Below are 15406 nucleotides of genomic sequence, written 5' to 3'. Positions count from 1 at the left end.
GTGTGTTAGTTTCTGCTTTATAACAAAGTGAATCAGTTATACATATACATATGTTCCCATATCTCTTCCCTCTTGCGTCTCCCTCCCTCCCACCCTCCCTATGTCCTGGACTCCATGCTTGGCACCCTGCAGTAAGCGCTGCACTTTCCTTCACCACAACCTAGTGTCAGTAGACTGACTTTACTGCGCATGGACGAGCAGACCCAAGTTTAATTCGGTAACAATTTGACTCAAGAGGTGTCCCCAAGGAGGGTGCAAAATATATTATCTTCACAAGATCTAGAGTCACTCTCAAAGATAGCCAAAAGAAAGAACCAACCACCTGCATGTCCCAGGTAGGGAAAAAGCCAAGCCAAGCTTTTAGGACATAAAACTAGACAAGCAAGAAAGCAATAGTTATCCTTTGAAGAGAAAGGATTAATAACCAATTGGTCTGGATTTGGAAGGGAAGGAACAGCATGAAATTTTATTTCCCTCTCTTAATTGGGCACTACAGACAGATTCAAAAGAACTTACTCTGATAAGAATTCTCAACGTTGGCCGGCTTCTGCCAGTTTTTCCAGGATCCCATCTGCAGGTTCTGAGTGGTGTTTAAAGTGGAGAGTGTAGCTCTGATATTTACTAAAATTTGGCAAAGTTTTTCATTAATTTTAATTTTAGTTTTCCCTTGGCTGTTTAAGGGAACAACTTAGCAGTTTATCAGAAAATCCCTCAAGAGTCTTGTCAGCTCTGGAAGGTGCCCATACAGGGCCCTCCTTTGAAGGTAGATATGAAGGCATTTGAGTTGGAGTTGAAGAAATATCAAGAAAAATATCCTCAACAATACCCCTCTCCCTTTTTTGGTTGTTACCAAAAACCCACCCCAATGGGTGTCCTGATTCTTTCACCTAGAGTTCATAATAGAACTTTTATATAATTGACTTTGTCTAAAGATGAAAACTTCTGGGCTAATTTTCTTCCCTTGATATCTACAGGTAGAATTTATTCAAGAGCTGCCAAAGACTATTAGTGGGAAGATAAAAAGAAATGAACTGAGGAAGAAAGAATGGGAAACAATTTAAATTCATTACTTATCATGGTATCTATAAAATAAGGCTCTGTAAAACCACAAGATTATGAAAAGGTGATTTTAAAATGTGACAGTATGCTTATAAACTAATTGATTTAAAATATCTTGTGGTTATAACATCATAGGCTGAATTCTGAAATAAAATATTCAGTAAATTCCTCTGCATTAGTGTCAATGTTCTTATAATTTGGTAATATAAATAGAATACCATCAGCTGCCGAGGAATTTTTAAACATATAGTATAGAAGCGTTTCTGAACCAAATCTCTGACCTGTTGGATTTCAAATCTTAGTTGAATAATTCTTCTGATATGTTGACATACAAGTCAGAACCAATTTTCAAGGGTTGAAATAAAACTAAACAAGTTATAAAAGTTTTTAGAAAAACTTAAAATATTAGATTATCATAATTCTCAAAGTACAAAAGTATCTACCTGAAAACAGTCTAGTGATTTTTATTGGTCACATTTTTATTCAAACAATTAAAAATAGTTTAAAATTTGTTTCAAGGTCTAACTGTAAAAGGATATGATATGTTGCACACCTGAAACCAATATAATATCACATGGCAATTATAATTCAATAAAAAGAAACAAGGATATCATATACTAGTATTGCTGCTTATTATATTTAATCTAATAAATACAGTTTACCAAGTATTTCATTTGTGGCTCTTCAAAAAAGTATGATAAATTTGGCACGGGTTAATATGTGAAATATAAATAAAATAGTGTAAGACATTATCAGAATACTCATTATGTGTGGGAATTCAAGGGGCAATAAGGATTCATACATGAACAGAAGACAAATTAGATAAATGGTGAATGAAATTAGAAGCCTGTGAAATTATTTTTTCCATTTTCAGTGTGTGTGTGTGTGTGTGTGTGTGTGTGTGTGAGAGAGAATGTGTTGAATAGCCCCAGTGTAGCTTACAGAGCTCAGATACACTATGTCCTCACAACTTGTAGCCCTATACAAATTTTTTTCTCTTTACTGCAGTAAAAGTCACATTGAGGTAAAAACATAGTTTACATGTAAAAAAAGTCAACTCCTCATTGAAGGTCTGAGTCTCAATGAATTTTTAGTAGAAAAATCTACATTTCTGTTACAAATACGGCTTGTTTCTGGAGAGTTAAAAGTGAGTCCCCCTGGGGAATGAGACAGAACTATGCTGTTGGCTGTCTCCTTTTGAAGTGTTTGTTCCCATTTGAAATAACCACAACATTTTCTCTTTTCTTGGTACTTCCCAATAGGACAACAATAGAAGACTTTTCCATGGTTCGGTCCATTATTAGAAGCAACAAGTCTCTTAGATCTTCGGCCACACTTGCATAAAGGAGGTGTTATTTCCCCACCCTTCCAAGGATCTTGTACATTAACTGTAGAAGTTAAGATAGAAGGGAGAACCTTCCTGGAAGAACTTCCCCCTGGGGAGCCATTAGATGATGTAGGCTTTTCTTCATGAATAGTGAAGGTCTGTTTTTTTGCTGGTGGGAAAGGTAGGGGACTGGATGGATTCCTCTTAGCAGCACCTAAATGAAGAGGATGTTTCCCCAAAACTAAAGGATGAGACATATTGGCATTAACACTGTTGAAGCTACTTGATTTACATTCAGGTAACTTAAAGTCAAAAGCATCTGAACCTGGATCTTTGGCTTCTTTTATATTATAAATAGTAGTATGTGGACTCTTATATACAATAGACTTAGAGGTATCAGATTTTTGAGGAGTTTCTTCTGTGCCTCCAAAGTTTTCTTGACTTAACATTTCAGATCTTTCTAAAACCATTAATCTTTCTCCAGAATTAAATGAAGTGCCTAAGTTTGAGTCACTAATGGGAGGCATACAATATATATTCTGCTCAAGTTGAGATGATGGCAGTAAAGCTACATCCTCCCAATCAGCCAACACCGGTAAACTGTCAAGAGCAGAACTCATTTCCATATCAGAAACATTATTAACAGATGAAATGGTAGTTGAAACAAGTATCAATTCTGAACCAACTGTTGAAGACTCAGAATTCGTATTAAATGCAAGATGTTGGTTTTGCTTCTGCATAGGTGTATTCAAACTGGAAGACTGTAACTGCCCCAGAGAGGTCCACGACTTAGTATTAAAAAGAGATAAACAGCTTTTGACATTCTGACAGCCTGCTTTTACATTGTCCTTTAGTTGTAAATGATCTTGCTGTACCTTTATAGGAAAATTCACACCAACTGACTTCATTTGCACTTTCTTGTAGGATTTTATTGTATTTTTAGGCTCCCTACCATATATGCTGGGATCATGAATGCTACTGTTGCAGGCTGTTATTTCTTCAACTTGATCCATATTCAAATTTCTGGTGAAAATGTTAGGATTCCTCTTAGTGGGAACCTATGATTTCACAGACAAATCCAACAGCTTTAGACATTCTGCATTCATAATTTCTTTAGTACACATTGTATGACAAAAAAAGAAAAATGTCATCATTGATTGATTTATAAATGATTGATTTATAAATGTCATCATACATGACATCTACATTTCAACTTGCCTATGATTACTTCTGGAGTTTGAAATAACAGAATAAAGAGGTAAGACACCACTAACCTTGTTCAAGGACCTTGTAATTTTCATTAAGCAACCATCCCTGATCATTTTCCAAGCAAGAAGGGCAGTATTCCTAGAATCATCCAACCCTGAGGAAAGAGATATCAAACATTGAATTTAGTGGTACCAGTGTAAAGAAATATAGCAAAAAATACTACCACTTAAGCAGAAATTGGAACATACTGTTGGTTTTCTGATCATCTACTAATTTTAATCATGAAAAATGATCTTGTAGAAAGCTGTGGCAGCCTTACCAATGAAAGATTTCCCACATTTACAGAGGAGGAGGTGAAATTTTGTTAGTTCGAAAATATATGACCGAGTCCTGCACACACTGTCCTGGGAGTGCACGGAGAGTGGCTGCCCATAGGAGACCTACAAGCAGATGCCAGGCCCAGCCCCTTTTGTCCCAGGAGTGTGCGGATAGCCCTCACCCCTAGGAAATCCACAAGAAGCCACCAAACCTGCCCCTGCTGTCCCGGGAATGCGTAGAGACCACCTGCCCATATAAGACCCGAGAGCAGGCGCCAAGCCCTGCCACCACTGTCTTGGGAGTGTGTGAATAGCAGTCACCCATAGGAGACCCACGAGCAGGTATTCATCACTGGTACTGGCCTGTAATTTTCTTTTTTTGTGGTATCTTTGTCTGGTTTTGGTTATCAGGGTGATGGTGGCCTCACAGAATGAGTTTGGGAGTTTTCCTTCCTCTGCAATTTTTTGGAAGTTTCAGAAAGATAGGTGTTAGCTCTTCTCTAAATGTTTGATAGAATTTACCTGTGAAGCCATCTAGTCCTGGACTTTTGTTTGTTGGGAGTTTTTAAATCACAGTTTCAATTTCATTACTTGTGATTGGTCTGTTCATATTTTCTATTTCTTCCTGGTTCAGTCTTGGGAAGTTGTACCTTCCTAAGAATTTGGCCATTTTTTACAGGTTGTCCATTTTATCGGCATACAGTTGCTAGTCTCTTATGATCCTTTGTATTTCTGTGGTGTCAGTTGTAAGTTCTCCTTTTTCATTTCTAATTTTATTGATTTGAGTCCTCTCCCTTTTTTTCTTGATGAATCTGGCTAAATGTTTATCAATTTTGTCTATCTTCTCAGAGAACTAGCTTTTAGTTTCACTGATCTTTGCTATTGTTTTCTTCGTCTCTATTTCACTTATTTCTGCTCTGATCTTTACGATTTCTTTCCTTCTACTAAGTTTAGGTTTTGTTTGTTCTTCTTTCTCTAGTTGCTTTAGGTTCCTAAGGTAAGATTGTATTGCTATAAACTTCCCTCTTAGAACTGCTTTTGCTGCATTCTATAGGTTTTGTATCGTTGTGCTTTTGTTTTCATTTGTCTCTAGTATCATTCTTTAACACCATACACAAAAATAAACTCAAAATAGATTAAAGGCCTAAATGTGAGACTGGACACTATCAAACTGTTAGAGGAAAACATAGGCAGAACACTCTTTGACATAAATCGCAGCAATATCTTTTTTGATCTGTCTCCCAGAATGATGGAGATAAAAACAAAAATAAACAAATGGGACCTAATTAAACTCAAAAGCTTTTTCACAGCAAAGGAAACCATAAATGAAACGAAAAGACAACCCACAGATTAGGAGAAAATATTTGTCAACGATGTGACTGAGAAGGGATTAGTCTCCAAAATTTACAAACAGCTCATGTGGCTTAATATCAGCAAAACAAACAACCCAATCAAAAAAGGGGCAGAAGACCTAAATAGACATTTCCCCAAAGAAAACATACAGATGGCTAAGAGGCACATGAAAAGATGTTCAACATCGCTAATTAAGAGAGAAATGCAAATCAAAACTATGATGAGATATCACCTCACACCAGTTAGAATGGCTATCATCAAAAAATCCACAAACAATAAATGCTGGAGAGGGTGTGGAGAGAAGGGAACCCTCCTACACTGTTGGTGGGAATGTAAATTGGTGCAGCCACTGTGGAAAACAGTATGGAGGTTCCTTAAAAACCTAAAAATAGAGCTACCATATGATCGTGAAATCCCACTCCTGGCAGGTATATGGAGAAAAACATGGTCTGAAAGGATACATGCACCCCAATGTTCAGTGTTGTTTCCAAAACATGGAAGCAACCTAAATGTCCATCAACAAAAGAATGGATAAAGAAAATGTGGTACATATATACAATGGAATATTACTCAGCCATTAAAAAGAATGAAATAATGCCATTTGCAGCAACATAGATGGACCTAGAGATTGTCATACTGAGTGAAGTAAGTCAGACAAAGATGATTATCAAATATCACTTATATGTGGAATCTAAAAAAATGGTACTAAATGAACTTATTTACAAAACAGAAACAGACTCACAGACTTAAGAGAACAAACATGATTGGCAGGGGTGAGTGGGGAGAGGGATAGTTAGGGAGTTTGGAATTGGCATGTACACACTGCTACATTTAAAAAGGATAACCAGGGCTTCCCTGGTGGCGCAGTGGTTGAGAGTCTGCCTGCCGATGCAGGGGACACGGGTTCGGGCCCTGGTCTGGGAGGATCCCACATGCCGCGGAGCAACTAAGCCCGTGCGCCACGGCTACTGAGCCTGCGCGTCTGGAGCCTGTGCTCCGCAACGGGAGAGGCTGCGACGGTGAGAGGCCTGCGCACCGCGATGAAGAGTGGCCCCCGCTCGCCGCAACTAGAGAAAGCCCTCGCACAGAAACGAAGACCCAACACGGCATAAATAAATAAATAAATAAATAAATTTATAAAAAAAAAAGGATAACCAAAAAGGACCTACTGCATAGCACAGGGAACTCTGCTCAATATTATGTAACAACCTAAATGGGAAAAGGATATGAAAGAGAATAGACACATGTATATGTATAACTGAATCACTTTGCTGTACACCTGAAACTAACACAACATTGTTAATCAACTATACTCCAATATAAAATAAAAAGTTAAAAAAAATAACCCTATAGGATCATCTCAATAGATGCGGAAAAACCTTCTGACAAAATTCAACATCCATTATAATAAAAGCTCTGCAGAAAGTGGGAATAGAGGGAAATTACCTGAACATAAAGGCCATATATGACAAACTCACAGCTAACATCATTCTCAATGGTGAAAAGCTGAAAGCATTCCCTCTAAGATCAGGAACAAGGCAAGGCTGTCCACTCTCACCACTTCTATTCAACATAGTTTTGGAAGTCCTAGCCACAGCAATCAGAGAAGAAAAAGAAATAAAAGGAATCCAAATTGGAAAAGAAGAAGTAAAACTGACACTGTTTGCAGATGATGTGATATTATGCATAGAAAATTCTAAAGATGCTACCAGAAAACTACTAGAGCTCATCGATGAATTTGGTTAAGATGCAGGATACAAAATTAATGCACAGAAATCTCTTACATTCCTATACACTAACAACGAAAGATCAGAAAGAGAAATTAAGGAAACAATACCATTCACCACTGCATCAAAAAGAACAAAATACCTAGGAATAAAGCTACCCAAGGTGACAAAAGACCTGTACTCAGAAAACTATAAGATACTGATGAAGGAAATCAAAGACGACACAAACAGATGGAAAGATATACTGTGTTCTTGGATTGGAAGAATCAATATTGTCAAAATGACTATATTACCTAAAGCAAGCTACAGTTTCAATGCAATCCCTACCAAATTATCAATGGCATTTTTCACAGAATTAGAACAAAAATTTTAATTTGTATGGAAACACAAAAGACCCTGAATAGCCAAAGCAATCTTGAGAAAGAAAAAGGGAGCTGGAGGAATCAAGCTCCCTGACTTCAGACCATACTACAAAGCTACAGTAATCAAAACAGTATTACACTGGCACCAAAGCAGATATATAGATCAATGGAACAGGATAGAAAGCCCAGAAATAAATTCACACATCTATGGTCAATTAATCTATGACAAAGGAGGCAAAAATATACAATGGAGAAAAGACAGTCTGTTCAATAAGTGGTGCTGGGAAAACTGGACAGCTACATGTAAAAGAATGAAACTAGAACATTCTCTAACACCGTATACAAAAATAAACTCAAAATGGATCAAAGATCTAAATGCAAGGCTGGATACTATAAAACAGAGGAAAACCTAGGCAGAACACTCTTTGACATAAATTGCAGCAATATTTTTTTTTGACCTGCCTCCTAATGAAAATAAAAACAAAAATAAACAATTGGGACCTAATTAAACTCAAAAGCTTTTGCACAGCAAAGGAAACCATAAACAAAACAAAAAGACAACCCACAGAATTGGAGAAAGTATTTGCAAACAAAGTGACCTACAAGGGATTAATCTCCAAAATACATGAACAGCTCAAGCAGCTCTATGTCAAAAAACCCCCAAACAACCCAAATGAAAAATAGGCAGAAGACCAAAATAGACATTTCTCCAAGGAAGACATACAGATGGCCAAAAAGCACATGAAAAAATGTTCAACATCACTAATTATCAGAGAAATGCAAGTCAAAACTACAGTGAGGTATCATCTCACACTGGTAAGAATGGCCATCATCAAACAGTCTACAAACAATAAATGCTGGAGAAGGTGTGGAGAAGAGGGAACCCTCCTACACTGTTGGTGGCAATGTAAATTGGTACAACCACTATGGAGAACAGTATGGAGGTTCCTTAAAAAACTAAAAATAGAACTACCATATGATCCAGCAATCCTACTCCTGGGCATATATCCAGAGAAAACCATAATCTGAAAAGATACATGCACCTCAATGTTCAGTGCAGCACTGTTTACAATAGCCAAGACATGGAAGCAACCTAAATGTCCATCAACAGAGGAATACATAAAGAAGACGTGGTACATATATACAGTGGAACATTACTCAGTCATAAAAAAGAATGAAAGAATACCATTTGAAACAACATGGATGGACCTAGAGATTATCATACTAAGTGAAGTATGTCAGACAGAAAAATACAAAATATCATATGATACTGGTCATATGTGGAATCTAATTTTTAAAAAAAGATACAAATGAACTTATTTACAAAATAGAAACAGACTTACAGATATCGAAAAAACCTTATGGTTACCAAAGGGGAAACGTTGCGGGGAGGTATAAATCAGGAGCTTGGGATGAACATACACACACTACTATACATAAGACAGATAACCAACAAGGACCCACTGTATAGCACAGGGAACTCTACTCAATATTCTGTGATAACCTATATGAGAAAAGTATCTAAAAAAGAATGAATATATGTATATGTATATATGAATCACTTTGCTGTATACCTGAAACTAACACACCATTGTAAATCAACTATATTCCAATAAAATTAAAATTAAAAATATATATGACCAACATCCTGTAGGGACCATGTTTTATGAGTAATCTAATAGTCTTGCTCAGTTTTTTTCCTAGTCCACTGTATTATTTGGGCATTTGTTTATAATCTTCATTTGATTTGGCTAATTCTTTTCAGCAAGTAGAAAGCCACTACATGACAGTCTTTATCTTACAATATTTTAAGAAAGTGGTAATTTGAAAATCTTGGAGACAATTTGAATTGTATAGATTAGGGCTTTTTTCAGGCTGAACGATATTCCTTGTTAATGACATCATCAAAAAATGAGGTTCAAATGAAAGACTGTATAAAAATAGAATGACTTACATAATAAAATTTTAAATTATACTAACCGAAATGTTCTCGTCCCAAGAATTCTATTCCCACTTCCTGCAGGGCACCACTTAGTCCTTTTGGTTTTCTCCTATAGAAAATCTAGTCAAATAAAAGACAGTATGTCTTAAAAAATGATTACTATTTGAAAGGCTATGTATTTTTTTAAGGTTTTTTTTTAATATTTATTTATTTGGCTGCGCAGGGTCTTAGTTGTGGGATCTTTGTTGCAGCACGTGGGATCTTTAGTTGTGGCATGTGGGATCGAGCTCCCTGACCAGGGATCGAACCTGGGCCCCCTGCATTGGGAGTGTGGAGTCTTAACCACTGGACCACCAGGGAGGTCCCTTAGGGACTAGGTATTAACCATTTACTTCTCATAATTTTTATTCTATTAGATTTGGAATGTGCTTATTTTTGTGTTGTTCTATATACTTTAAGAAAAGTATTTATGTGAATGTTTCAAAACAAAATATTTTGTTTGTAGAAACTCATACCCATGCATGGGATAAAGTTTAATCATTTTTCAATAGAAAGAAAGTGAACATGCCCCCATCTTTGACCCTTACCTTGTAAGTTACTCTGAGATCGATCCAAGAATTAAGGAACACAGGTTTTAACAACTGTTTTCTTTTACACTCATACTCCAGGCAAACCCCCAAGTCCCAGTCTGCATTAAGTATATTAAAATAGAACAAAGTCAATGATGCCAGCAGTTTTTACTTACGCTATCATATAGAAATAAAATGGTGAAAGATGACATAAAACAGAATAGCAGGACTTAGAATAATATATGAAAGCATATATTATAATAGTATACTATATTTTAAATATAATATATACTACATATGGTATAGATAACATACTATATAATATATAAAAGAAGAGTAAGATTTAATTGTCCTGGTAATATCTAACAATTATTCATAACTTACTATTAAGAAATTAGGTTGGTAACTAAGTTTCAAAATGATTTCTTAAAAACCCACTAAAACACAGATACTTCAGAAAGAAGAGTAAGGTGTCACATTACAAGGCCTAGATGGAAAAGATGATCTGCTTTCAACATTCTAGAAAATATTAATGTAATTGAGAAACCAAACATCTTATAGGAACCTTTTTGGGCTACACCCCACAGGCCTGCAAGCCCTGTACTTGCCCAACCTCAAGACAGAATAAAGAACCTGAATCAGTGACACAGACATCAAGGATTTACTGAACGGGGGGATCATACATGTGTGAAGCAAGGTCTTGGAGCGACACTCCACCACATGAAGCAGATGGCAGCAGTCTTCTGCTAAGTGTTACCAGTCACAGGGGGAACTGACATCAGGTTGGCTCATGAGTTCCCAGGGAAACCAGCTGAGGAGCAAGCCCTTATGCCCCTTTGATAAGCTATCATGGTGGAGATATTCTGATCTAAAGATTAGAACAATCACTAGCTGGGGCCAGGGGCAAGTATGTATTAAGAGGGGAGGTCAGTCATGTGAATAGGGTGTAAGTAAAGCAGGGACTGGTCAATCAGGGGATGTACAGAGAACAAGAGAACAGCCATCTTGAGTGGCCTGATCATACAGACCCAAGACTATCGGTGCTATGCTATCAATGGCACAGCACTGCTATCAATGACTATTAACGGGACTGCTCTAACATGGGCATAGAAAAGGTCTACTTTAAATGGCCCATTTTTTCCTTGATGTCTACATTAGAAGTGTGAAAGTATAAAAACAAAGGTTATGAGTTGAATAAGCCTCTTTTTTTTTCAAAGTTATAGAAAATAGCACGCTAAGAGTTTTCACCAGTCTTTGCCTGGATTCAGGAGAACAGAGAGGAGCAGTCTAGAAAGACTCTTTAAAGTTAGGGCTTAAATTTTTAAGGCATTTAAAAAATTTTAAATATGAATAAATTTACTTTTCTTGGTTAACATCTGCTAGACACTTAGATTTCTTTTCATGGCCCAGGAAGCTAACAAGTATAATTCCTACCAGAGATAAAGAATTACACAGTGGCAACACTACTCATTTATGATTGATAGATGCAATTTTTTTTTTACCTGACCAAGTAACAAATGCACATAATTTTACTTCAGAAGTAGGAATATCTGAAACCCTAGTAGCAAAAATAATTTTCTTCTGTTGCTGAATCTTCTGAATCCATTTACAGAACTGAGACAAGCAAATCTTCAGAGGGACTCCTTCATCAACTTGAGCCTGAATAGAGTCATAAAATCTGAATTCAACAACTGAATTCCATAATTATTGAGCACATAACTAGGCAGTGTGGGGGGGATATACAACAAAGAAGAAGAAATTCTAACTGGCAAAGAGTTCATCTAGTGAAAAGATGTTAAAACACATGGGAGAGAAATAATATAATGGTTAGAATTTGGCAAGGTAAGAAAAATTCAGTTGATCAATCTAAATCACACAGAAATACAATAAATATATCTCGATCGACAGAAATTTGCTGTCACTTAATTTCCATAAAATATGGAAATTGATATACATCTTTATAACACTATTCTTTCTTTCTTTCTTTTTTTTTTTTTTTGGCCACACCACGTGGGATCTTAGTTCCCTGACCAGGGATCGAACCTGTGCCCTCGAAGTACAGAGTCTTAACCACTGGACCGCCAGTACAGTGTCTTAACCATGGGGAAGTCCAATTCTTTCTAATTTTTAAAGATTCCAATGGGCTTCTGGAGGGGACATTATTTCTCCTAACAGTGAATAAATCTAATTCCAAATGGCATATAGTTTTTATTTTCTTTTTGAAACTGATTTCTGAATTTTAATATTTGCATCTTGCCTGCTTTTTTTCGTTGGGGTGGGAGGATGAGAAGAGAAGTGAGGAAAAGAGAAGGGCATACCTGCTTTATGCCTGTTAGTTCCATGCAAAATTCAGAAAGAATTGGATGTTCCTGAGGCTGAACATAAGCATGGAACTCAGATTCAATCTCTCCAGTTGATGTGTTTAGCAATATAGCTGGAAATTCAACTACATGAAAGAATCATCAATTGACACTTGAATATACAATTGTTAATGCTGCAATCACTCTAAATTAAATATATATTACCATCATATAGCATTCATTATTAAACAATCATTGTTTTAGTAAAAGCATATTAAAATGACCAAAGCAGTGTAATGTAATGGTTAAAGTTATGACAAAGAATAAGTCAAACTATTAAAGTTACAGGTATATCTACTTAAAACTCTTGAATATATTTCCATAATTAAATATGAAGACCATATGAAAATTGAAGCATACTTCTTTTTGCAAAGGCATTATGTTTTTTTCAGTTTCTATGCAATTGAGATTTTGTATATAATCCTAAAACAATTATTTTATATGATGACACATTTAGGTATTAGGTTTTTGGGTTTTTTTGTCAAGTCAGATTTTATAGTAAATTACCAATTCATAGATCATTTTGTTTCCTTTAACTGTTAACTGTTTTATATCTATAAACTTTAAAGTAACTTATCTAGTGTTACCCTTGGCCATTTGCAGTCAAGTTCAGACTTACTTATTTCCTGGCTATGGTGGCGTTTCCCATCATTCCAACAAGTCGACTCAAAATCAATGACAATTAAGTAGTCAAACAACTGCTCTGCAAAAGATCAGAGTGTCCTTATGTTTTACCAGTGTTAAAAATGCAAGGCTACAGAAAATAAAGAAATGAAGCACACTACTTACTAGATTTGCTTCTTCCTAGATTTCCATTTGCCGGTGCAATTGACTTTCTCCTAATTAATCCAAGCTGCCTAAAAATGTAAAACAATCCAGGTATGCTCAACAAACTCATTCATACTCCTGCTTATATAAGCTAACAAACTGGTTCTTTGCACTCTTTTGACTTTAGTAATCATTCTACCTGCATGGGCCTCGAAGTGCATATCTGCAAACTTAGACCAATTCTTTGTGCTCCCCTTATTTTACAGTAATACTGAGGAACTCAAGTGATTTTAAAGATGCATTGAAAAGCTAAGTTATTTTTGCTTTTGCATTTTTCAAGCCCTTGCTATGTGTACAGCACAGCTGAGAGGAGACAGGGCAGGTCCAGTCTTCTAGGAGCTTAAAATATCTGGGTAAAGAAACTAGATATCCATAGCAAACTACTGAAAGGTAATATATAATAAAGGATCCTTAAGGGCAACATGCTAAGTCCACAGAAAGGGAAGAGCTTGTTACCTGGAAACTGTGCTCCCCTCTTGGTGGCTGTCAAGCCAAAAGACACAACCAAGGCAAAGAGTGGGAGAACGGGGTCTTCCCTGGTGGCTCAGTGGTTAAGAATCCGCCTGCCAATGCAGGGGGCACAGGTTCGAACCCTGCTCCGGGAAGATCCCACATGCCGCGGAGCAACTAAGCCCGTGCGCCACAACTACTGAGCCTGTGCTCTAGAGCCGGTGAGCCACAACTACTGGGCCCATGTGCCACAACTACTGAAGCCCACACGCCTAGAGTCTCTGCCCCGCAACAAAGGCAAGCCACAGCAATGAGAAGCCCGCGCACCGCAATGAAGAGTAGCAATCACTCTCTGAAACTAGAGAAAGCCCTCGTGCATCAACGAAGACCCAACGCAGCCAAAAATAAACAATAAAATAAAATAATTTTTTAAAAAAGAGCAGGAGACGGAAGGATTTATTACTTGCAGCAAGTAAGTAGAACAGCGGGGATCCTTTCCAAAGCAGTGTTTCTCCCAACTGCAAAATTGGGGAAGTTTTCAGCTAAGGGTACATGCATATTCATGAAAGATTCCAAGCTTTAGCTGATACAAGTCAAGAGGGTCAAAAAGGTGGTTGGGCGCCTCAGGCTAATCTTTACCACTGAAACAGAACTAGGAGTCTTTTTTTTGGCCGCACCACGTGTCTTGCAGGATCTTAGTTACTCAAATAGGGATCGAACCCGTGCCCACTGCAGTGGAAGCGTGAAGCCCTAACCGCTGGACCACCAGGGAATTCCCAGAACCAGCGGTCTTTACAACTAATATATTATCTTTGCCACTGTTGCTTCTCTTGCCTAACAGTCGTTTGTTTCTGCATTCTTTTGTTCCTTTAAGATCATTACTTACTGAGACCTCTTCAAGGACAAGCATTGTGTCCAGGCTTAGATTACAAAATGGCTTCGGCCAAAAATGGCTTCTCTTATGTTAAGAAAGCCATGCCTGGTTCTCTTTCTCCAGGAAACCCCTACCCTAACTGCTTACATGCTTACTGAGGTCCTAAGTGCCCTGAGACAAAACTACTGTGCTAAGTAGAGTTTAACTAGGTAGACACCTCCTGTTCTAGTTTTTTGTTTGACCTGTGATGGGGAGTTGAGAATAATGGGTAACACCTACTGACTGTTCACTACATAGTAGGCACTGAACTAAGATGGTGATCTCCTTTCATCCTCAACAATTGTACAAAGTAGTCACTTTTGCTACCAATATTTAATGGATGAGAAAACGAACTCAGCAATTTGCCAGAAAACACATATTTAGTCTGTGAACCAAGGATCATCCAACTGTGAAACCCATGCTATTCACTAATGCATTATACTGCTTCTATTAATCACAAACGTGAACAGCGTGTCCAAGAATCAAGAAAAAGGCCACAATGATTCACATTGTGAATTAAACGGATCACGAGTAAGTGGTGGGGTGAACGGCTTGATGAGTGCGGTCGGGCCTCCCTGCGACCTCCGAACGGCCCTCCAGGGTCGTTCTTAATAGTTTCCCGAGGCCTGGTATAGGCAGACTGCGGCTCAAGGGCACGGAGTCGAGACCCTTGGTCCTTCCACGCTCGCGCAGAGGGCTGCCTGAGGCTCGAGACTGAGGTCCAGGCAGAGACCTTTCAGCCTGGGCTGGCCAGTACAGGTTGGGACGCCCGAGCTGCAGAGGACGGAGGCTGACAATGCGGACTCTGACGCGGACGCCAGCGCCGGACCAGGACCGACCCCCGCGCCGCCCGAGGACCGACCCCCGCGCCGCCCGGAGCCCCCTAGCGTACCGTGCAAGCTTCTTGGTCGCCATTCCCGACGCTCCTTTCTCTTCACAGCCCAACTGCCGGAAGTCGCTGTACTCCCACTTCCGGCCCTTTCAAACGCC

General features: G+C 38.0%; 1 protein-coding gene across 2 annotated transcripts; it reads right to left on the bottom strand.

The window, feature by feature from the left end:
- Window positions 1-1503: 1503 nt before the first annotated feature.
- On the bottom strand, window positions 1504-15398 carry ERI2 (ERI1 exoribonuclease family member 2). Of its 2 annotated transcripts, XM_081257836.1 has the most exons (9): window positions 15309-15398; window positions 13015-13082; window positions 12845-12928; window positions 12184-12311; window positions 11368-11524; window positions 9884-9984; window positions 9335-9416; window positions 3661-3749; window positions 1508-3444 (listed from the first exon to the last, which is right to left on the bottom strand). In XM_081257836.1, the coding sequence occupies exons 1-9, from the start codon at window positions 15329-15331 to the stop codon at window positions 2113-2115; spliced, it is 2064 nt and encodes a 687-aa protein (XP_081113962.1). In that variant the 5' UTR covers window positions 15332-15398; the 3' UTR covers window positions 1508-2112. The 2 variants fall into 2 exon arrangements, with proteins under 2 accessions (XP_081113963.1, XP_081113962.1); XM_081257837.1 differs by lacking the exon at window positions 15309-15398 and having other exon boundaries at window positions 1504-3444; window positions 12813-12923.
- Between the last annotated feature and the right edge of the window lie 8 nt (window positions 15399-15406).

Source organism: Mesoplodon bidens (genome assembly GCF_964165515.1).
Source record: "Mesoplodon bidens genome assembly, chromosome: 15".
Lineage (NCBI taxonomy): Eukaryota > Metazoa > Chordata > Mammalia > Artiodactyla > Ziphiidae > Mesoplodon > Mesoplodon bidens.
The sequence above is the reverse complement of the archived record's forward strand: the minus strand, read 5'-3'. Positions and strand labels throughout refer to the sequence as shown.